A 19,187-nucleotide genomic window follows, 5' to 3' on the forward strand; every position below is an offset into this window, starting at 1 on the left:
TCAAGTCAGGCTAGCCTCCTGGGTGATGGGCCATTAAGAGAACAAAAGACCTAAGGGCTTGTGCTAGATTGCGAATGGGTGGGTCCCCCTCCCTCAACAGATAAAGCCAGAGTTTAGGGTTGAGGAGAGATGTGTCCTAGAAGGAAAGCAGCAAGTTGAAGAAAGAGAGGGAGAACAATGTTAGAAAGCAATATTTGATGTCTGTTTGAACCCAAGGCTGTGACTATGGGAGAAACATAACCCTTTTCGGGTGCTGAAGCTGTGACCTCCTCCTTCATAGGCTCAGGTTGTATATATGTGTAAATAAACCATATATATTAAAGTCAACACAGTCTCTGCCATGCCTCATTTCCACGAACCCTGGGTAAGCAGCTGGAACCACCAGAATCTTACATCACTTGGAGACTGGGGTGCCGTGCAACAACAATAATTTTAAAATCTTCCTTAAAAAACCAACCAACCAGGGTTAGCATAACAGTTGCTTGGGCTAGGGCTGATTTTAATTCTCCTTCACGGAACCCAGCCAATTCAAGGATCCTGTTATGCAGAGCAAATGATGGGCAAATTTGAAGCTCACCCACCCGCTGCTCTTCCAAATGTAAGAAGAGCCCTGCTGGGTCAGTTGCACCTGAGCTCAGCACCCAACTTTCTGCACTTGCCCACACTGGGAAGCCCATAAGCCATGCATGAAAAGAAACCAATGAATGTCACAGCATACAACTCTCTCCCTCACTGCTGCTCCCTGGCAAACAGCTTTCAGTGACAGGTTGGCAAGGATTGAATCTGGAACCTTTTGCATACAAACACATTACTTCCATGCCACTAAAGCTATGACTCCTTCGTTCAGCAGCCAGCGCCCACCCCCGGTAGTGAATTTGCAAGCTTCTGCTATTCCTTTTGCAACCTAACCCTGGGTGGAAGAGATTTCCCATTCTCTTGCGGAGGTTTCCCAGCTGATAAGGCACCCACGCTGCAATAAAGACCGCTGTGGACTCCAGAGGGGAAAGGGCATTCTGCGTGTAGGCAGTGTGGCTGTCCTCCAAAAGTTAATTTATTTCATTTAACGAAATGTATACACTGATTGTACTTAAAACTATAAGTGGTTTGTAAGAAATATGCAGGCTCTCAATGCATGCTGCCACCCTCACAACTCCCATGATGCCTGGTCAACAGCCAAGCAGGCTGGGCGCTGATGGGAGTTGGAGTCTAAGATCCTGTTGGCTACCCCTGCTCCATGCCCATGTGGGGCTGAACCCCCCCCCCCGCCAGACCCCTCTACGTTTTGCTGGGCACCTCTTTGGTTTAAAATTTAAAAAGCATGCTGAGGTTCGCTGGCATTGCCTCCTTCCCTCGAGTCTCTAAGACTAAGCTGCAGAAGACTAACAGCACCCCCAAAAAGCAGGGCACATTTGGGGGAGGTGGGCAAAAAAAGAGAGGAACTGGAATAGTCAAAGGTGGCATGGGGTGGGACAAAACAAAAAGAAAGGGCAGTGGCACATAAATTCTGCCATGCTTGAGGATCCCCCCCTCCTTTTCCTGTCCGTCCCCACCGGTGACCCATTGCTTGAATGTAGCGGCATGATACTGGCTTTTAGCGCAAATCAGTCACTTTCATCAGCTATGCGGCTATATAGAGATATAGAGAGATAATATTAAGAGATACAATCGGGGTTTGGCGTCAAACCGTCCTCCTTATCGGCTGCCTCTTTCTGGAACAAGAACAACAATGAAAAAAGGAAAGGGCCACGATGCTCTGTTGGGTTTAAGTCCGCTCTGAGCTGGCTCTCCCCATCCTCCCTCCCTCCCTCCCTCCCTCTCCCCATTTTGCTTGCTTCTCCTTCTTTACAGGGACACAAAATCCACAGCTTGCAGGAGAGGCAACGAGAGCAGCAGCAGCAGCAGCCAGGAGGTGTTTTGGATCAAGAGGCTGATTCCTGCGCATTTCTCCAGCCGGTCTGCAAGAAACAAAGGGTGCATTCAGACGTGGGGAAAGGGTTGCATTCGTTTTCCTGATGAAAACACTGGGCCTGGGGATCCCCACCTTCTCTTTTATGCCGTCTGCTTGTTTAAGCATTTTTTTTTTTTTAAAGGGAAATCACCTTGGGAAAGGCAATCAGTCTATCAGAATCATTCAGTAAAGTCATAGATAGATGACATGACAACTCTTGCAACCCACAAATGGATCGCTTTTGGTCGAAGATGATGTATGGACAAATCTAATGATATTTGGAAAGTATTTATCAAAACCATAATGACCCATGAGTCAAGGTAGACTTGAGGGAAACCATAAGTTTATCCATTTACATACATATTATATAGTTCCGTAACCATAATTATATTTCATTGTCATATTCTTGTTGTTGTTTTCCTCTGCCCTTTAAAATGTTTTTTATGTATTCTTTTTATTTTTTTCTATTTACTTTAACTCATTGTACCATTCTTAATAAGGATGATAAGAAAATAAAGTCATGAACCCAAAATAAATCACCAAAATGTGCCTACCTGATTTCTACCCTCCCTTCCATCCCCTGTGAATTTGGGAGGTTCACTTTGCCTCGTGCCTTAAATCTAACCCAATAAACATCTTTGCTTGAATTCACAGTTCACCACCCTTATGGATGAGCAAACCCATCCATTTTTGGTTCTGCAAATTTCCCATTCTTATCCAGCTTTAATACCAGTTCTCCACAATTCTGCAGCAATTTGCGCTTAAAAAAGAAAAGTTCGTCAAAGTTTGACAGCAGTTTAGTGTGAATTTCTTCAGCTACACCATTTTGACAAATATACACATTTTTGCCAGCAACTTCCCACAATACAATAATTTTGGTTTCGTTTTCACTAAAATAGGTGCTGGTTTTTTTGCTTGTTATTGTGGGATGTAAACACAGGAGCAGTCAATGACAACATTCCTAGAGTGTACATGTTAGAGCATGGGGAGGGATGTCTGTCCAGCAAGCAGGTAAACTTCCTGGGGACGGACTTCCTCCGCATGTGACCAGAGGTGGGTGTGGCCTCACCTGTGCAGGTAATGATAAAAGCACAGGGCAGGCAGCCACTCCCTCTCTTGCCTCTTGCCTCTTGCCTCTTGCCTCTTGCCTCTCTGCCATCTTCATCTTCTGAAGGAGCAACATGCCCTCTTGGCTCCCAGCCAAGAGAGGACAGTAATATTTTGCTACAAGATAGATTCTAACTGCATGTAACCTTTTTAAGCCTGCCTACCTTCTGGGATCATATTGTGAACAGAACGTGAGTAAACTCTTTTATACTTTTATAAAGACTGTGTCGTGTCTTGTATTTTAAGAGGGAACAAAGGGGAAATTACCAGAGTAATTATTATAGAGGTTCTAGCGAACCTGTGCAAGCGTTACCGTTGCGAACTTAAAGGGGAATGTCTATAAACTCTGCTGATATTTTGGGAACTTGTTAGTACAAGTTGGATAAGGATATAATTAGTCAATATATCCTCTCCTGCACCCCAGAACATTCCCACAAAGGGTTATTGGGCCCAGTATTGCATATTTCTGCGTATTTTTGAAGGATTGCGTTGGATTGTGATTTTGAGTTGAGTAGTATTTTTCTGAGTTAACTTCCTGGTAAGCACATGGTCCTTTGTTCCATTGTGCAGTGGGGATTAAGCACCCCCCCCTTCCCTCAGAGTTCACAGTGACCCAAGGCAGTGAAGAATTGTTTTGAATTTTGAGATTTTTGAGATTTTGATTTTAAAATTTTGAGAAATTTTGAAATTTTGAAGAATTTTCAAATTTTTGGATTTTAAGATGGCTAGAGCAGCTTTTGATAGTGATGCAAAGCTAGGAATGCCTGTGCTGAATGAACACAATTTCATACACTGGAAGCAGCGCTTGATAGCATGTTTAGATTATAAGCACATTTTGGAAGCTTTAAACCCTCAACCTACAGGAACAACTGAGGACGATTTAGCCAAGATAAGTGCTTGGAAACGCATGAACAGCGAAGCTAGACACATAATTTTGAGTGGACTTCGTGATGAGCAGCTATCATTAATAAATAGTACAGATGATGCATCTCAAATCTTAAGAGATATTGAGCGCGTGTATGGAGAATCTAGCATAAACTGCTTCAGAAACTTGGTGTGTAAATTAACCAGAGTGAGGATGAATTCAAAACAGGAATTCACAGAGCACATCAACAAGTTTACTGAGATTATTCAAAGAATTGATTTGACTCCCAAAGCTTTTGATGAAGATACAAAGATAGCATTTTTGTTATCATCACTTGGACCACGCTTTAGCGCATTTGTAAGTTTGATGGATCATAGACAAGGTCTGACTTTTAAAGACTTGATTGGTTATTTAAAAGAAGAATGCAGAGATAGAGCTGAATCTCCAGTGAGAAATGCTAGAAGCAAGGACAGCAGTTATGCATCTAGGCAATGTACAAAGTCCAAAGAGATGCCTAAGAAAGTGATTTGTTTCAATTGTAACAAAGAAGGACACATTGCAAAGAATTGCAAGGCTCCTAAAGCCAAGAAACCCCACCCCTTTCAGCCAAAAGGGAAAAGAAGGGGAAATGCGAATGCACATGGCTACTGCAAGAAAGGAATTTAGCTGTCCAGAATCGTGAAAATAGACGTAATAAATGGATAATTGATTCAGGTGCCAGCTCACATTTTTCATATAAAAAGGACTATTTTAATGAGATAAATGATGAAGAAGGATCTGAAATTGAAATTGCAGATGGGAACATTGTTAAAGCAAAAGGTGCAGGTTCCATGAGTCTGAAATGCAATATAAACAATGAATGCATTGAGAACACAATCTCTAGAGTTTTGTATGTACCAGAGCTGAGCTGCAATTTAATCAGCGTGTCCACACTGGACAAGAAAGGTTTCCAGATCACATTTGGAAATGGAGAATGCAAGGTGACTAGAAATGGCAAAGTGTTTGCTCAAGCAGAGCTAATCAATAGTGTATATGAGCTTGATCTTTCAGAGAATCAGTCTGCAAAAGTGGCACATTCCAGCCAGAAGGATGAAGCAGATCTGGACCTGTGGCACAGAAGGCTTGGACATAGAGACACCAACGTCATTCTGGATCTACAGAAAAGAGATCTTGTAAGAGGTTTGCAGGTAAAGCAGAGCAACAAAGCTCCAGCAAAGTGCATAAGCTGTATTACTGAGAAGGCTGTAAAACCTTCATTTCCACGTTGTGCAGAACAAAGAAGCAACAAAGTGCTTGACATAGTGCACACTGACATATGTGGACCCATGAGTGTTCCCTCACTGGGAAAGAATAGATATATTTTAATATTTCTGGATGACTTTTCAAGATTTTGTGTTGTGTATTTCCTCAAAGAGAAGAGTGAGACAGTGGACAAGCTCCAGGAATACATTGCCATGGTCAAGAATAAATTCCAAAGAGCTCCAGCTGTGCTAATGAGCGACAATGGAGGTGAGTACTGCTCAAATGAAATGCAGGCTCTCCTGGCCAAGGAAGGAATTGCACATGTAACCACAATTCCTTACACACCACAGCAGAATGCCATAGCTGAGAGAAAGTTTAGGTCCATTATGGACATGACAAGGTGCATGCTAAAGGATGCATGTTTGCCACAGAAGCTGTGGGCCGAAGGAGTGTACACATCGGTCTATTTGCACAATAGACTGCCAACTAAAGGTGCAGAGCGCACACCATTTGAACTTTGGCATGGGAAAGCTCCCAATCTGTCACACATACGTGTGTTTGGAAGTCCGTGTTACTTCCACGTGCCCAAGGAACACAGACACAAGCTTGACTCCAGGGCAAAAGCAGGTATCCTTGTGGGATACGCCTCTGGAGGCAAAGGATATAGAATTATGGACTTACAAACTGGTAAGACAAATGCATACCATGCGGTTTATTTTGATGAAAATGGAAAAGTAGACACTAAGAACACTGTTGTGGATTCTTCTGATGAGTCAGAAAGGACTCAAGAATTTGTATATTTCCCTTTTGAGACCCCACAAAGTAATAATCTGCCTTCAAGTGTTACAGCGCCCCCTACAGGCGACACACCAGAAGACGCAGAGGACCAGAACCCTGGCGGCACCAGAGACGAAGATGAGGACTCAGATGGGGACATGCCTGCGTTGGAGGAGGATGAGGAAGCTGATGCGGTCCCAGAACCAGAGGTCAGACGCTCGTCCAGAACCAACAAAGGTGTCCCACCATTACGGTTGTCCTACTTTGCAGGGTCGGCGTTTCCACAGGAACCTTCCACTTGGGAAGAGATACAGGAGATGCCAGCTGTAGAAGCCAGTCTCTGGAGGAAGGCCGCGCAGGAGGAGATGGATGCACTGCATCAGAACAAGACCTGGACACTCACTGAGCTGCCTCCCGGTAAGAAGGCCATTGGCAGTAAATGGGTTTTCAAGGTTAAGAAGGGGTCAGAAGGAGAAGTGCAGCGCTACAAAGCTAGACTTGTAGCACAGGGATTTTCACAGCGTTTTGGTGAAGATTATGATGAAGTTTTTGCACCAACTGTGAGGTACAGCAGCGTAAGAATGCTTTTAAGCATTGCAGCCTCCAAGAAAATGAGAGTGAAACACATAGACATTGCTACCGCTTTTCTACACGGGCAGATTTCTGAAGAAATCTATATGAAACAGCCCAAAGGTTTTGTGAAACCACATGAGGCACATTTAGTGTGCAAACTGCAGAAAGGACTTTATGGACTTAAACAGGCTGCTAGAGCCTGGAACCAGAAGTTGCATAAAATGCTGACGCAACTTGGGTACAAGCAAGGCGACGCTGACAAGTGCTTGTACAGTAAGTCAAATAATGGACAATTCTCATATATCTTAGCATTTGTTGATGACCTGATTATTGCCACAGCAAGTGAGAAAGACTATACACAGATAGTAAAACACCTTAGCAAAGAGGTGGAGGTCAAGGAGCTAGGAGATGTCCAGTACTACCTCGGGATCCAGGTGGAAAGAGAAGAGGACGGCTCATTTCTTCTCAGCCAAAGACAGAAGATCCACAAGCTGATTGAGCACATGCAGATGCAAGACGCACATCCAGTTGCTACACCGATGGCTACTGACTTCCTGAAGAATCAGCAGGATTCGAAGCAGTTGCCAGACAACAATGACTACAGGTCGGCGATTGGTAAACTTTTGTATTTAGTTACCACATGTAGACCTGACTTAGCTAATGCTGTGGGGATTCTTAGCAGAAAAGTGAATTCTCCCACTGAGCATGATTGGGCAGGTGTAAAGAGGGTGGTGCGATATTTGAAGGGTACCATGAATTGTAAATTAAGGTTACCAGCCGTCAGAGACCCTAAGTTGGTTGGGTATACTGATGCGGATTGGGCTGGGGATAATGCTGATTATAAATCAACAAGTGGTCATGTTTTCATGTTTGGTGATGGACCTGTTTCATGGGGCAGTTATAAACAGAGCTGTGTAGCATTATCTTCCACAGAATCAGAATACGTTGCAGCAACAGAAGCCTGCAGAGAGATCGCCTGGCTTGATCAACTCATAAAGGACTTTGGGTTGGTGAGAAAAGGGCCTGTCAGCTTGCTAGAGGACAATCAAAGTTGCCTGAAGCTGACGCAGAGTGAGAAGTTCCTGGCCAGAACAAAACACATTGGGGTTAAATACCACTACATACGCCAGATGATCCAGGATGGACTTGTGGAACTATCCTACTGCAGCACCCAAGAGATGACTGCTGACATCCTGACGAAACCCCTACCAAGAGAGAGTTTCCAGAATCTACGTGTCAAGCTGGGACTCTGGGTGGTTGAATAAAGTTGTTTATGTTTTGTGTATGTTGTATTGCCTGAGAAGGGGTATGTGGGATGTAAACACAGGAGCAGTCAATGACAACATTCCTAGAGTGTACATGTTAGAGCATGGGGAGGGATGTCTGTCCAGCAAGCAGGTAAACTTCCTGGGGACGGACTTCCTCCGCATGTGACCAGAGGTGGGTGTGGCCTCACCTGTGCAGGTAATGATAAAAGCACAGGGCAGGCAGCCACTCCCTCTCTTGCCTCTTGCCTCTTGCCTCTTGCCTCTTGCCTCTCTGCCATCTTCATCTTCTGAAGGAGCAACATGCCCTCTTGGCTCCCAGCCAAGAGAGGACAGTAATATTTTGCTACAAGATAGATTCTAACTGCATGTAACCTTTTTAAGCCTGCCTACCTTCTGGGATCATATTGTGAACAGAACGTGAGTAAACTCTTTTATACTTTTATAAAGACTGTGTCGTGTCTTGTATTTTAAGAGGGAACAAAGGGGAAATTACCAGAGTAATTATTATAGAGGTTCTAGCGAACCTGTGCAAGCGTTACCGTTGCGAACTTAAAGGGGAATGTCTATAAACTCTGCTGATATTTTGGGAACTTGTTAGTACAAGTTGGATAAGGATATAATTAGTCAATATATCCTCTCCTGCACCCCAGAACATTCCCACAGTTATCTCCAGGATTTCCATTTCTGTGCACATTATTCGGCTAAAGAACCATACTGCAAAATTTGGAGAAGTGTGAATTTTGAAGGATAGCTGTGTTCTGGTCTAATTGTGAATTGGGAAGTTTCTTGTTAAGATGCAAACGAGATTGAATTTCTCTCCCACCCATCCACCCCGTTTCAGGACCAAGACCAGCTCCTCTGAATTCTTTTCCTGCCTTGCATCCAGGCCTCCTGCTCACCTTTGAAAACTGAGATGTTTTTCATCTGGTTATCCTCATAATCGTTGGTGATCTTCAGCCTGCACACATAGGTTCCCTCATCGGCGGTGGTGAAGCCCGCGAGGTGAAGGCACACCAGGTTGTTGGACACAGTGACGTTGGCCCGGTTCTTGTACATGGCGTTGGGGACGTTCTGGTTGCTGGCAACAACAACCCCCACGCCGGCATCCCTGCTCAGGCGGAAGTCATAGCTCAGGGCATTCGCGGTCTTCTTTTCGTATGCACAGTCCAAGCGCAGGCTTTGGTCGCTCATGCAAGCGGTCAGGCTTCTAATCCTTTGGCAGCGAGCAACTTGGAGCACTGAGGAAGGCAAGAAGTTTTCACCAACACAGGGAGAAACAATGATCTGCAGAGCTGAGCTGCAATCCCTGCAGCCTCATCAGTTAGGAGGTGAAATTAATACAACAAGAGCATTTTTAATCCATCAAGTTAAGTTAATTAACTCATCAAAGGGGAGCATCCCTTTCGGGTCTCTCTTTCTGGGTCACTGCAAGGACACCACCTCCTTTGGGGGGGGGCTGTTTTCTATTGTTTTGATTCATTTACAATGGTACCTTGGTTCTCAAACGTAATCCGTTCCAGAGGTCTGTTCCAAAACCAAAGCGTTCCAAAACCAAGGCACTCTTTCCCATAGGAAGTAATGCAAAACGGATGAATCTGTTCCAGACTTTTAAAAACAATCCCTAAAGCAGCAATTTAACATGAATTTTAGTGTCTAACGAGACCACTGATCCATCAAACGAAAGCAATAAACAATGTACTGCAGTCGCACAATCAACTGATCGATCAGTAGCTGAACTGGGTTGCACACAGTCACAAAAACAAAACAAAAAAGAGCTGCAAAATCGCAAAATAAACAGCAAAAACAGGCAGATCTCAGCGTAAAACTCGAAACAGAAGTGTGGCACTCAGAATGGAAGCGTAACACTCAAAACGGAGCATGTTTGGCTTCCGAAGAAAGTTCACAAACCGGAACACTTACTTCCAGGTTTGCAATGTTTGGGTTCCAAGTTGTTTGAGTACCAAGGCGTTTGAGAACCAAGGCATTATTATTATTTAAAAAAAAAACTTTTCATGTAAGGAAGTGGCACCCTTGACATCAGTACAAGGCAATGAGTTTTACCTGTCACAAGGACTGCAATACCAATGGTGGACTTCATCTTCTTTTCGGTCTATGGTGTGGAGCGTGGGAGGAATCTAGGAGTAGAAAAGGCACCCGATCATATAGAGATGGGACTGGGAGGGCAAAAGGGGAATTGTCAAAAATTATTCTAGCTGAACACAGTCGGTCTCGTGGTCTGAAGCTTATTAAAAAGCAGGAGCTAGATTTGGGGGAGAGGCCCTGCAGTTCCCTAGCGCGCACACACAGATAACACACGCCATACATCCCTTGCTTCCCGCCTCAGGCCCTTGATTCCCCTCCACCTGGCCCTTCTCTCCCTGCAGCAGAAACCATGAGTCAGTGCTGGGTGAGCTAAGTTGGGGATGAGTCATTCTAAGACTCCTGCAGTGGGGAAAGATGCCAAAGAGATGGGTGAGGAAGCAGAGAGTGAGACAGGCAGATGGAGAGAGTGTGCCTTTTTGGCAAAAGAGGGGCTTTTAGATAGATAGATAGATAGATAGATAGATAGATAGCCTCTTCTAGACACTTCTGGGGTACATGGGAACAATGAACTTATTAATCATTTTAGCAGAATCCTCCACTCTGCATTTCTATGTCCCTACTCCCACCAGCCTCTTCAGCTAGGCTCCAGCAGATAGCACGATGCCTTAGAAGCAGCACAAACTCTCTCACCACCCCTAAGTATTAAACCACATGAGCAAAGCAGTGCCATCTCAGGTGTATCTGCTCAGAAGCAAACCCTGCTGTGTCCACCGAGTAAAATTTGCATTCATTGCCCCATCTACTTTTGCCTCTGGCCCTGCCCACCCATGTTATGTGGCCTCAGAGGTCAAAACGGTTTCCTGCTCCTGCTATAGGGAATTGCTGCTGTGCATGTTCTGCCTCCCAGCAGCCTTTGGTTCCATGCGGTTGGCTTTGCGAAAACCCTGCATCCTCCTTAAGTCTTTTCCACCTTTCCTCCCAAGTCTCCGACACAACACAGTTTGGAACCAGGAAAACCCCAGACTGGGCTGCTCCACACTTGCCTCTGGCCCACAGAAGGAAGGACACTGACTCAGAAATACGTTCTCTCTCTGCCAACCCAGACCCAATGTTCCTAGAGGTTACTCTAGAACCTCCAGAAGAAGGAAGCCTCTAGTCGTGGGGCAGCCATCAAAAGCGTCTCTCAGTGGGATATTATTGCCCCTTCTGGCATGGCTGAAGGACGGTATAGAGGAGGGGAGTGGAACCTCAGACCTAGGGGCTGAATGAGGCCCTCCAGGATGTCTATCAGGCCTTGGGGTTCTCTTCAGAATGGCTCAGTCACTAGAGCATGAGACTCTTAATCTCAGGGTCAAGGGTTTGAATCCCATGTTGGGCAAAAGATTCCTGAACTTCAAAGGGTTAGACTAGATGAGCCTCCAGGGTCCCTGCCAACTCTACAATTCTTTGATTCTATGATTCAAGCTCTGTCTCTTCACTAGCCACTCCTCTCTCCAGGCCACACCCCCTGCCGGCCTTGTTCCACATAATCTGTGAAAGCTTTTGCCTGGCTGGAATTTGTCTTTGAACTCTGAGCACACCTCTTGCTTGCCTGGATGCAGGTTAGAGAGGGGCGTGCAGCCTGCTGTACAAACACAAAACTTAGATTTCATTGCATCAGTATTGGCAGATCCATCAAGGGTTTCACAGCTGCTAGCAGTTGGCTTGCTCCTTTGGCAAGGAGAATGATTTCAACTCCAGTCTTTCATCTGGCTTTGAAAAACCTATTGTCACTTGGCTCCTAGCCACTGCCTGTTCTTCTCGTTTCAGGAAGATGGCAAAAAAGCTTGGTTCTTCCCCCACCCCAACTCGCTTTCTTCTTCTTCTTCTTCTTCTTCTTCTTCTTCTTCTTCTTCTTCTTCTTCACCATCATCATCTTATTTGTATGCTATCTTTCCATAGTTAAAACTATGCTCAAGGTGGCTCACAAAGTGATTTACATAATTACAAACATAACAAAAGTACTCATAAACAATAAACAAAGCACACCCAAAAGTAGACAACCAAATTTCCATACAAATCGTAAGATCTAAAAATCAAGATACTGAAAGATTGAGATCAAAAACAGTAACAAAAAGCTCTAAACGATACCCCAGCCCACAAGTCTTTTCAGCAGCTTCAGCTTTTGTAGCTGGAGTCAATCTGGGCCTCAAAACACCCCGCCCCTGCCCAGCTTTGTCTTCAGAAAGACTCTCTGGAGACTCCAGCCTTTCTTAGAAAGTTGCACAGTCTGAAAGACAGTTCCTCATAATCCCAGATACATCAGGACTGGAGTAAGGAAGGATGAGCCCTCTGCACATGCACAAGGGCTCTCTGCTTTATGCTGTCCCCTCCCTGCAGCACTGAAAGCAGGATACCTGAACAAACCTCCCTGAGCTTTACAACCCGGTTGCTTTAGAAGGCACAGGTCTGACAGGTCCCTGAACCCAAGGGGCTTACAATAAGACACAGGGGCAAACAACAGCGGCGGGACGGAAATAGAGGCAGGGCAAAGAAGCAGAAAGCTATGCAATTATTTTAGGCCTGTGCTCTTTTGCTGTGGCAGTCAAAGGGTTTGGGGTCTTTTGCCTCCTTCTATACCTTTCTTGCTGGTCTCTGCTGCAAGGGGAGGGAAGGAGGTCTCGACTCACTGCACACATGCCTTCTACCAAGGCCTCAGGCTTGAACGGCCACAACTCCAGTTAAGAGGATCGAGTAGCTACTGTGGTGCGGAAGGCCTTTCTCTGTTGGAGATCCTGGAGAGCTGCCAGTCAGTGCAGACAATGCTAGGCTAGAAGGACCTGATAAGGAGGCTGCTTTCTACACTTTTATTTCGCTTGTTTCCTCATTCATACCTGTACAAAGTTTTGCTTTGGGGGGCAGATATACAAGACAAGGTCCTTTGAGTGCTGCCTGTTTTGGGGTTTTGATTTTGGCATATGGGTTTTGCTGTCTCAGGCAGGCTGGAGTGTGCATGTTTGTGAGGTTTGCCTGGCTTTTAATGTTTTATTGTTTTTTAGAGAGCGCATTGTGCATTTCCGGAGAGCGGGGGGAGACAGGGTGTGAACACGTGTTTTGCCTTTTTGCATTGTTTTCCGTGTGCCACCATCTAGGTGACCCATATTTTTTTGTCTTCGTGATTTGTCAAGCCCACATGGCAACGGTGCCCATCGCAGTTTCTCACGCTGCCAAAACATGCCTCCCTGGGAACCCTCAAAAGTCTGGGGACCCCTAGTGGCAGAAGGCATTGCCAGCAGCTCAAGGAGAGAATATGCAGTGCAACAGGGGTCATTTTCTCTGTAAAAGGTCTGTGCTGATGTCTCCCACTCTGATTTTCGTTCTTTCTTTTACCCAGAGTACTAAGCAGTAAGAAGGGATGTGGGTGGCGCTGTGAGTTAAACCACAGAGCCTAGGACTTGCCGATCAGAAGGTCGGTGGTTTGAATCCCCGTGACGAGGTGAGCTCCCGTTGCTCGGTCCCTGCTCCTGCCAACCTAGCAGTTTGAAAGCACGTCAAAGGGCAAGTAGATAAATAGGTACTGCTCTGGCGGGAAGGTAAATGGCATTTCCGTGCGCTGCTCTGGTTCACCAGAAGCGGCTTAGTCATGCTGGCCACATGACCTGGAAGCTGTACGCCGGCTCCCTCGGCCAGTAAAGTGAGATGAGCGCCGCAACCGCAGAGTCGGCCACAACTGGACCTAATTGTCAGGGGTCCCTTTACTTTTTACCTTTACTAAGCAGTAAAAGTTACCTCCCACTGAGTCAGAGCACTGGTCCATTTATTTCTGTATTGTCTGCAATTATGGGGGTTTCAGGCAGGGGCCTCTCCCAGCCCTACAAGGAGAAGCCAGGGTGAAGGATTGAACCTGGGACCTTCAGCATGCAAAGCAGACGCTCTCCCACTGAGCTAAAGCCACTTTGCATAACAAAAACACAGGAAAGTGCCTTATGCCAGGCCTGAGATTCCCCACCTCCATTCCTGAACTATAACTCCCATCACCCCTAACCACTGGCCATGCCCTCTGTGACTGATGGAGACCAGTAACATCCAGAGGGTGACAGCGGCCCCTTCCCCAACCCAGAGCCTTCTCAAGGGGCTAACTTTGTACAGTGGTATCTCGGGTTACAGACGCTTCAGGTTACAGACTCCGCTAACCCAGAAAGAATACCTCGGGTTAAGAACTTTGCTTCAGGATGAGAACAGAAATCATGCAGCAGCGGTGCGGCGACAACAGGAGGCCCCATTAGCTAAAGTGGTGCTTCAGGTTAAGAACAGTTTCAGGTTAAGAACGGGCCTCCGGAACGAATTAAGTACTTAACCCGAGGTACCACTGTATTTTTAGGATTTTGCATTTGAATCCCCACTCAGCCATGAAGCTCCACTAGGTGACCTTGGGACAGCCATCCTCTCTTAGCCTAATCCACCTCACAGAGTTGTTGTGAGGATGAAACGGGGGAGAGGAGAACCCATGTACATCACCCTGAGTTCCTTAGAAGATGAAGGAGGGATATAAATGCAGCAAACAAATAAATAAATAAATTGAAATTGAGCCGATGTGACCCATCAGCTTGCAAAGGACCACCCCCCCCTCTGTAGCTGCAGAGGCTCCCCCCCCCGTACCCCAAAATTATCCCTTCTGTTGTTTTGAGTAACTGCTGCCCATGCTGACTTCCGGGGTGGGAAGTACAAGATGACTCACAGGGACAAAGCAGTTTTGATGCTGGAGAGTGAGGATTAGGACACAACCCATTATTTTTTTTAATGAGTTAGCAGTTGGGCTGTGTATGTGAGCGGCTGTTCTGAAAACCCAGGAAGGTCTGCTGTGGGGAAGGGGGTTTAATTGACCCCCCCCCCGGTGTAACCTTTTGCCAATTCCTCCCCACCCCTCCACCACTGCTATTAGCTCTGTGGAGTAAAAACACAGATATGAAAAGGAGTGTGTGTGATTTGCATCAGAAAAGGACGCAGAAGGTTTTAACTTGCTCCAAGAGCACCGTCTACCTCCCCCCTTTCAAAGCAGACCCACTGGGTTGCTAATTAGTAAAACTAAAGCTCATGGAAAGAGGGGGATATAGGATGCTGCCTTATACTGAGTCGGACCATTGGTCCATTTAGCTCAGTACTGTTTACACTGACTGGCAGCAGCTCTCCAGAGTTTAAAAGACAGGGTCATTCCTAGCCTTGGAGATGTCGGGGATTGAACCTGGGTCCTTCTGCATGCAAAGCAGATGCTCTACCACTGAGCTACGCTCATAGTTGAGCAGCAGAGCCTCTAATCTGCATGCAGAAGGTCTCAGGTCCCATCCCTGCTTCTCCAGGTATGGTTGGGAGGCAGCTCTGCCTGAAACCCTGGAGAGCTGCTGCCAGTCAGGGTAGATAATACAGAACTGGATGGACAAATCGTGGGACTCAATATCAGGTAGCTTCCCAAGGTCCCTGAAAGGGGATGTAAGAGAGGAAAGGTGGAGAAGAGGGAGATGAGAAGGAATATTTAAGAGCCAGTGTGGTATTTCTGGTTAGTTTGCCCAACTAGGACCTGGGATCAAATTCCCACCATGCCTTGAAGCTTACAGGGTGTGTGACCTTGAGCTCATCGTTGTCTCTCAGCCTAGCCTACCTCACAGGGTTGTTGTGCGGATAAAATGGGGAAGCAGAGAAGCATGTACGCCACCTTGAGTTCCTTGGAGGAATGGTGGGATAACTAAATAAGATAAATAGGAATTTGGAGGAGGCAGACATGGGCTTGTCAGACGGGCATCTGTTGTCACGAACCGCTTCCATCTACTGCACACCCCAACTCCTCCCCTTTTCCTAACGGTCATGCCTTAATTTAATATCAAGCCTGCCTTTGTCTTGCTGCTTCCCTCCCTCTCCCCACCCTACATCAATAGGCACGCTCAGTATGGAGCAGACTTTGGTAATATGGCGCCCTGAGCGAGGACAAAATTTGGCAGAACCGACGTGATTGGTCAGCTACACCCATGTTGTAAGAATAGCACCACTGGGCATAGACTGAGTGCACTGTTTATGCAGAACCAGCCCAGTGAACACTCGGAACAAATAAAGTCTTTCAAGGCAGACAGTAGGATAATTCATAGCCCTGCAATTAGTTTAGGCCATTTCTCTCGAGCTGTGCGATGTCCTGGGTTTGTGGGGAAGTGGCGCAGCTGAGTAGCAGAGCATTTTCTTTGCACGCAAAAGTTTCCTGGCACCTCCAAGCAGGGCTGGAAATGTCCCACCTGAAAATCCACTGCAAGTGAGTGTAGCCAAAACACTAATCCTATGCGTGGTTTTCTGCCTGCAGAACGGATTATACTAAATTAGACAGACCAATGTTCTGGCTGATACTGAGCCAGATCATTGGTCCATGTAGCTCTGTATATCCCACACCAACTGGCAGCAGCTCCCCAGGATTTCCTGCCCGAAACCCCCGAGAGTTGCTGCCATTTAGTGTGGGCAGTACTGAGCTACATAGACCTATGGCTCATTGTAAAGACTGCTGTATGTTCCTATAAAGGAGCTGCGCTGACCTGGAGAAGGTTCCTCCCTGGTCACCAGCTAAAGAGACAGACCAAACTGCTGTCAGTTGCAGCCAGCCTGCAGATCTGGCAAGCCACAGCCTGAACAACAACAACAGCCTGTGCTGATGCTTCCTTGCCCCCCACTTTAATAACGCCTACCCTACAGGAAATCGAAGGACCAGTCTAGACTGCACCAGCAATGCAGTCCACCGTGATGCTGCTGCAGGGCTGGCTAAGGTGCTGCCCTTGCAGAACAGGCAGCTGCGGAAAAAGCCTCGCCAGCAGAGCGCTTGGCACAGGGTCTGCGGCACCGCCATGTCCCGCACCCAGCCTTCCCAGACTGCACCTGCGTTTTCCACATTCCTAGACCTTGGCGCGGTGACCGCAGCGCTCCTGACACCCAGCTGGAGTCCGCCACCCAAGGAGATCAGGTTACTGGTTCGAGGGCAACGGCTCTCTACCCTGTGGGGGATACTGCAGCAACCCCCCCCCCAAAGCCATGTGGCGCTGATACAGCAAGTATGCCCGCGTTAGGCAGTCTTGGAAATCGGATGCCGGATCCGTTCCATCAGTACAGCCTCTCTTCCACACACACGCATTTCTGGGCAGGCGACGAATTTCTCCCCCTCCCTCCCAACACTTTCTGCATGTGGCGGTGGGGTCTGTAAGGCGGAAGAACGGGCAAATCTGCAAGAGGAAGGGCGGGGTGGCAGCCCCCTCCCACAGGGAGACCCTCATAAGAATACCAAGCAAAGCTCTAGGGTGATGAGAAAGATGGCAGCGCCCAATGGTGTCGCCCTCCGGGGCTGCTGCTGCGTCAGAGGGGACCCGAGAGGGTCACTAAGGCAGAGGAAGCAAAAGCGTAAGAGACCCAACCCTGCCCCCTTTGCCGTCCTTTTCTCTGGGGAAGCGGAGTCTGGTCCACAAAAGCTCAATAAAAGGGTTAGACTCTAAGGTGACAGGAGACTCCTTGATGTTTTTGCTGCAAGAGTCCCACCCGTCGACTACGTCCGTCTGGAAATCCTGCTCCTTTGCAGGGCATCGCTCCCCGCTTCAAGCGAGATCTTCTCCATCCCCCTTTCCCTGCCCTTGCCTGCATCCCAGAACTATTCTCCTCCACCTTCGTTGCTTCTCCACTCTCCTCTTTCCTCCTCCATGCTCATCTCTTTCTTCCTCGGCTCTGTCTCTCCCTAACAGAGCAATCTTGGGCACGTTTGCTCACGAGTAAGCGCTGTGCTTGTACCTTTGCGCAAAGGAATGCAGTCTTTTTTTATTCGTGCGTTCATTTCCCCAGGGCGGTTAGCCGCTCCTTTCCTCCATCCCACCTTTCCTACTCCATCTTCTTCCACCTCTCTTCATCGCGCACCCCACCCTCCGCCTCCGGTTCTGCGGCCTCACGTCTCCAAAATTTCCCGGGGGTGGGGGCAAGAAAATATGAACAGGAGAAGGGACAGAGGTATCCCGCTCCCCGCCGAAGCCCCTTTCCTCCCTACCCTCCTCCTGCAGCCGCCCCACCCTGGAGATGGGCTCCTCCAACGAGAAGCAAGCCCCGTTACCTGCGTCCGGAGCGAGAATGCTGCGCGTCTCTGGCTCCTGCAGTCTGGGGCAAGGCGAGAGACTGCTGCACGAGGCGACAGGGAGGAGGGGCGGGGCTCCGGGACACGCCCCGCCCACGCAGCCCCACCCCCTGCGGTACAAAGCGGACTTCTCTGCAGGGGTGGGGCGAGCGCCTTCAGCAGCTTCTGGAGCCCCCTCCCACGCCACGTGGTCCACGGCCGGGAAGGAGAGGCGGAAGTGACAGCCGTGGTGGCTGGTCTGCATCTCTCAGGTGTGCCTCAGTTTTAGGAACCCGCAGTTGGGGAGAGGGCTCAGGTTGGTTGGTGGGCTCAGGTTCTACTTGAGAGCTTCCCAGAAGACGTTAGGCTGATCTCCACAAATGCAGATTCCATGGGTGGTTATGGGGCAACCTGTATCTCCTACCTTTATCTCACCAACCTGGTGCCCCGTCCTGCCTTCCTCAGCGCTTACCAGGCCCAGCCAGTGCCCATCCCTCATCAACCCCCCGCCATTGTGCTAAGCTAAGGCCTGCTCCATCACTCTTGACCCCCCCCCCAAGGACCCAAGCTGATGCCTTTGGCTTGTCTCCCCAATTTTACTGCTCAGGTAGCTTCTCCGTGGGAGGGACGCGGCTGGCGCTGTGGGTTAAACCACAGAGCCTAGGACTTGCCAATCAGAAGGTTGCCAGTTTGAATCCCCGCAGCTGGGTGAGCTCCCGTTGCTCGGTCCCTGCTCCTGCCAACCTAGCAGTTCGAAAGCATGTCAAAGTGCAAGTAGATAAATAGGTACTGCTATGGCGGAAAGGTAAATGGCGTTGCGGAAAGGTAAATAGCGTTTCTGTGCGCTGCTCTGGTTTGCCAGAAGTGGCTTAGTCATGCTGGCCACATGACCTGGAAGCTGTACGCCGGCTCCCTCGGCCAGTAAACCGAGATGAGCGCCGCAACCGCAGAGTCGGCCACGACTGGACCTAATGGTCAGGGTTCCCTTTACCTTTTACTAGCTTCTCCATAACAATCTTTTGCCCAGCCAGACTTGGTTTGTAACTGCAATTCATCAGCTGAGGATTGGAAATCTGGCAAGGGGGAGGGGGGAGGCAGAGCCCAACACTGCTCATTGTCCTAGTCTTGTTTCGTGAACATTTGTAGAGTGTTTCCCACAACTTATTGTCAAAGAAAATCATGTCAAAGACCAAAAAAGGAATCTTGTCTGCACACAATAAAACCTTAGAATTCCAATAAAACCTTATTGAATTCCTCAACTGATGCGAG

At 47.7% G+C, this 19,187-nt stretch overlaps 1 protein-coding gene across 1 annotated transcript; it reads right to left on the reverse strand.

Annotated features, from left to right (window-relative positions):
- Window positions 1-1,811: 1,811 nt before the first annotated feature.
- Window positions 1,812-18,045, reverse strand: THY1 (Thy-1 cell surface antigen). The gene is made up of 4 exons (XM_081843231.1): window positions 17,919-18,045; window positions 9,842-9,915; window positions 8,680-9,018; window positions 1,812-1,955 (listed from the first exon to the last, which is right to left on the reverse strand). Exons 2-4 carry the CDS (start codon window positions 9,876-9,878, stop codon window positions 1,843-1,845), a joined length of 489 nt encoding a protein of 162 aa, XP_081699357.1. The 5' UTR covers window positions 9,879-9,915; window positions 17,919-18,045; the 3' UTR covers window positions 1,812-1,842.
- Between the last annotated feature and the right edge of the window lie 1,142 nt (window positions 18,046-19,187).

This window comes from Podarcis erhardii (genome assembly GCF_964252035.2).
Source record: "Podarcis erhardii genome assembly, chromosome: 16".
NCBI lineage: Eukaryota > Metazoa > Chordata > Lepidosauria > Squamata > Lacertidae > Podarcis > Podarcis erhardii.